This window comes from Plasmodium gaboni, chromosome 14 (assembly GCF_001602025.1).
Source record: "Plasmodium gaboni strain SY75 chromosome 14, whole genome shotgun sequence".
NCBI classification, from domain to species: domain Eukaryota; phylum Apicomplexa; class Aconoidasida; order Haemosporida; family Plasmodiidae; genus Plasmodium; species Plasmodium gaboni.
Window position 1 is genome coordinate 790,471 of NC_031494.1, and position 5,516 is coordinate 795,986.

At 20.0% G+C, this 5,516-nt stretch overlaps 2 protein-coding genes across 2 annotated transcripts; both read left to right on the top strand.

Annotated features, from left to right (window-relative positions):
* Positions 1-30: 30 nt before the first annotated feature.
* On the top strand, positions 31-1,899 carry PGSY75_1422500 (ERAD-associated E3 ubiquitin-protein ligase HRD1; the record flags this gene model as incomplete). The annotated part of the gene is made up of 3 exons (XM_018787924.1): positions 31-294; positions 410-1,279; positions 1,636-1,899. Coding segments are annotated over 3 exons (1,398 nt in total), but the record flags the coding sequence as incomplete, so codon positions are not given.
* Positions 1,900-3,358: 1,459 nt separating this feature from the next.
* On the top strand, positions 3,359-5,194 carry PGSY75_1422600 (hypothetical protein; the record flags this gene model as incomplete). The annotated part of the gene is made up of 1 exon (XM_018787925.1): positions 3,359-5,194. One exon carries the CDS (start codon positions 3,359-3,361, stop codon positions 5,192-5,194), a length of 1,836 nt encoding a protein of 611 aa, XP_018639297.1.
* Between the last annotated feature and the right edge of the window lie 322 nt (positions 5,195-5,516).

Genomic DNA, 5,516 nt, shown 5'->3' on the forward strand with positions numbered 1-5,516 from the left:
TTTTTTTTTTTTTTTTTTTTTTTTTTGAAGATAATTTATAATTTTTTTTTAATGGTGTTTATAGTATTATGTAAATTACTATTAAACGTTTTTATTGGAGAACTCAGATACTTAGAAGTCGAACAGCTTATAGATAATGCCAGGGCTTTTATAATGGATACCATCTTATTTTTAGTGTTATCTAAACCTACAATAAATGGAAAAGAGGTTTCTTCCATCATCTTAATTAAATATTTATCTATCATAGTTATCCTTAAGGCATATCACTTGGTCTTATATTCTCGAGTTTCAAATGTAAAAAAAAAGAAATATAAATATAAAAATAATGATACATAGGTACATATGTACATATATATATATATATATATTTATTTATTTATTTTTTTTTTTTTTTTTTTTATTTTTTTAGATTTTTGAACTGGGTGTACCTAGAACACGAGTTCTAGTTAAATTGTTTATTTTTATGTGCCTACTCTCAATTGCGAACCTTACGTTGTTCACTTACTTTTATAAGAATTCCTTAAAAAATTCGACCATGTATTTATGGTTATTTTTTGAATGCTTAAGTATATTTGAGTCATGTCAAATATCCATATGTAAATTTTTTGTTAATGTAATCGATTTGAGATCGCCAAATGGATTGTCTTCAAAAGCCACCATTTTGTTTTTTCTAGATATCTTACATGATATTATGAGTTTGATAATATTTTTAGTTTTCATACTAGTATTTGTTTTAAACAATTTCAGTAACTTGCCTTTACATATGACTGCAGATATTATACATGTAGTTAAAACACTAATTTCAAGATTTAAATCCTTTCAAAAATATAGAGAACTCACCAAAAATATTGAAACAAAATTCGCAAATGCAACAGAAGAAGAATTAAAAGAAGCTGGGACTTGTATCATATGTAGAGATGATTTAAAAGAAGGATCCAAAAAATTATCCTGCTCACATATTTTTCATGTAGATTGTTTAAAATCATGGTTCATACAACAACAAACATGTCCTATCTGTAGAACCGAAATAAAACCATACGCAAAGAACGAACAAAATAAATCACAGAATGATACAACACAAAACGAAAAACAAGATGATAAAATACAACAACCTACCATACAAGAAATAATTACAAAACCCAATTTTCTTATAAGCGATCAATCTATGTATTTAAATGACCAAAATATTGTAACTAACTTAAATGTCAATCAGGAATACTATCCACCCTTAAATAAAAATATGAATACAAAAGAGCAAATAAAAATTTTTATGGACATGGTAATAAGATTACGATGCATATTAAATAAAAGAAATATATAAAATATGTGAAATATATAAAATATGTTAAATGTGTGCAATTTAGTATTTCTAATATATATATATGTGCGTTTGTATACCTTTTTAATATATTATTATATATATTTTTACCTTTGTGTAAATTTTTTTTTTTTTTTTTTTACCTGAACTGTTCATGTAAATGTTAATGTATTATATATATATATATATATATATATATATATATATATATTTTACATGAACTGTTCATGCGAATATTCAAATATATACTTATACATATATATATATATTTTTATTTTTATTTTATTTTATTTTATTTTATTTTTTTTTTTTTTTAGTGCAATTATTATAGGGAACTAAGTTTGGTTTGCCTAAAAGAAATTGATAAAATAAATCATAGTTCTGTGCCAGCAAATGTAATGTTAAGAAACATATATGGATCTGTACATTATAATATATTAAATAATATGGAAGATGATGAGGTGCAAAAATATTTAAATAAGATTTCTCATATACCTCAAATGAAAGGTTTCAAGGAATATATAGAAAAAGTTTTAATTACAGATATGAAATATACTAAAGATATATATTCAACATTATGATATGCTTTTATTTTAGAAATAAATTAAAAAGAAAATAAAAATATATATATATATATGTACACATATTATTAGTTAATACATTTTATTCTTTATATTTTTGACTACCTTGTTTTCGTAAGTTTGTTATTATTTTTTTATTTATATATGTACACATATTATTAGTTAATACATTTTATTCTTTATATTTTTGACTACCTTGTTTTCGTAAGTTTGTTATTATTTTTTTATTTTCTTATTTGTCTTAATTTTTTCCTTATATTTATTATATTATATTATACTGTATTATTTTATTTTATTTATTTATTATTTTATATTTTTTTTTGTACACTTTATATATATATAATATATATATATATATTTACATATATTTGATATATCCTTATTGGATGTTTAAAAATATATACACTTTAAAAAAATAAAAAGATATTAAATTATTTATTTCAGCATTTAATAATATATATATTATATATATATATATATATAATATGTATAATTATATAAATATTTTTATAGAAAAAAATACCTTCCCAAAAAATGTTGGCATCACACTCTATATATATAATATATATAATTATATAAATGTATTAAAATGCATTTTTTTTTTTTTTTTTTTTTTTTTATTTCATTTATTTATTATTTTTTTTTTTTTTAATATTATTATTATTACCTATTATTTTGTAAACAAAAATAATAATATAGTTTAAATGTATTTAATTATAATATATTATATATATATATGTATATGAATAATATTCATTTATAATGAATTTAAAGAAAAATTATATATGCATTTTGTTCCTCTTTATTTGCAGTTCATATATTTTAATAATATATATACATATATATAAATATATATATAACACATATAATAAATTTCTAATTATATATTATATATATATAATATATATGTTTAGACATAAATATATTAAATGATATACATATAAAATATTTTAATATATACAAAAATGAAAAAAGTACATATCATTTAATATATATATAATATATAATGTGTACGCATTCCTCTTCCTTTTTTATTTTATAAACATTAGTATAAAAAAAACATATACCGAAATATTATATTTTATATGTAATATATATATATATATTATATCTCATAAAGAGATAAATAGAATACTTCCGAACCTTTTTTTTTTTTTTTTCTAATAAAGTGAAAAAAAGAAGATATGAAAAAATGATCACAATTTATATATATGATCTTTTGTGTACCAACTTTTTATTTACTTGTGCTTTTTATTCTTATATAAATAAGAGCATACCCTGAAAAAAAAAATATATATTTATATATGTATATTTTTTGTGTTTATTTATTTGATTACATATTTATTCCTTTGTTTATTTTGTTATATTTTTATAATTAACTTTTTACGTGCACAAATAATATTTAAAATAGGTAGTTGTTTTTTTTTTTTTTTTTTTTTTTTTTCAACTTATAATAAGAATGACGCAAATTACTATTTCCGCAAATAATGGTAAGAATGAAAACCATTACAATAATAATAATAATAATAATAATAATAATAATAGTAATAGTAATAATAATGAATGTAAATATAATAACAAAAAAAGGGTAGTAGATGGATGTTTAGAAGAATCTATTGAAAACGAATATAATAGAAATATAAAAAAAACATATCCAAGTAAAAATCACGCAGATGAAAATACCCTACCTGACTTTCTTATAAAATATTATGAATGGGAAGAATTACCATCATTTTATAATTTACCATATGGTTTAATTAATAAAAAAAATGAACATTTTTTTAAGGACAAAAAGGAATGTTTTAATGAATGTATAAAAGAAAAAAAGACTAATCTTATTAATATTAAAAATAATGATAAAAAGGACCATACTAAAAATAAAAACTGTGATAATTTTAATTTAAATAAAGGAGCAAATGATATAGGTGTAGAAGAAAAAGAAAAAGAAAAAGAACAAGAACAAGAAAATGTGTGTATAAAAAATAATTATGATGAATTTGCACTCTCACTTATTTATGATGATATTATAACGTATTTTTTTAAAGTTCAGGAAAAAGAAACGAAAGTAAAAGGTACATCGAATAATCTGCAAAGGAAAAATAATAATGATCAAAATCATCATGATATAAAAAAAGTGGAAAGAAATATAGCTAAATTGAGCTGCACTGTTCAACAGAAAATTTTAAAAACAAATATTAAAAAAGAGGATACCATAACAAAACAAGAGCATCAAAATGGTGATTGGTGTGAGAATGAGAAAAATTGTAATTATTGCGAAAAGGGAAAAAGTTGTGCTAATGAGAATAAATGTTCAGGTAAAAATGAATTTTCAGGTAAAAATGAATGTTCAGGTAAAAATGAATGTTCAGGTAAAAATGAATGTTCAGGTGAAAATATTTGTACAGCTAAAAATGAATGTTCAGGTGAAAATATTTGTACAGCTAAAAATCAATGTATATCTAAAAATGAATGTATTTTAAAAAATGAATGTTCAGGTGAAGAAGTTCCTAGCGAAATAAATTGGATGAACGATTTTATTTGTTTAACAAACATTCAGATATTATCAAAAAATTGTAATAAATTTAAGGAATGGAATAATTTGGAGATTGTCATTCCTCATATAATAAATTACTGTTGTAGTGTTCGTTCATGTATATGTAAGAACAGTTTTTTAACTATAACATACATATGTAAGAGTTTAAAGGAAGAGAAGGCAATTTTATGTAAATTTTTTGTTTATATATTTCCACATATTATAAAAAAATTGGATATAAAAAATAATTTTTTAAATAAATGTGTAACTAATGCAATTGAAGAATTTATGTTACATAGTAATAACATAAATAACTATGAGATGTTAAGATTAATATGTTCCTATTCGAATGATAAGAATTCTTCTATATCCAAAAAATTGTCTTATTTTGTTTATTTGTTTCTAAAAAACTTATCACAAAAAGAATTAATAAAATTCCGTATAAGCGATTTTGCATCACCTTTCTTAGATTTTATAAATGCAAAATTAGAGGATACCAAAAAATATATAAAACAAGCATTACAAATATTGTTAGAATATCATGATGAGGATAATATTATAGATAATTTCAAAATAGGCCTTGAAAAAAATGACCAAAAAAATCAAGTACACAATTTCTTTCTTATCAGTAAACAAATAAGAAATATTTTAAGAAGAGATGATAATACAGACACTTTAAAGAAAAAATATGCAACCTTTCATGATTTCAAAAATACGAAATTTGTGAAAAGTGTTAAAAAACCATCTTCATTCAAGTTTTAATATATCAAGGGGGTGAACATTATGGACATGTATATGTTATGTGTATATATGTTATATGTATATATATATATATATATATATTTATTTATTTATTTTTTTGTCATCTACAAAATGAATACATTTTTTAAGTCTTTTTTAATGTGCACATATATATATATATATATATATACATATTCATGTGAAAATTTTCTTACAAATATATAATGATAAATTCTTTAATCTAATTATACAATCCAGCTTCTTTCTTCTTTCATTGTTATATTTTTTTATAATCATCGAAATGAACAACTTATTTAATATACTATTCATATAAATATATATA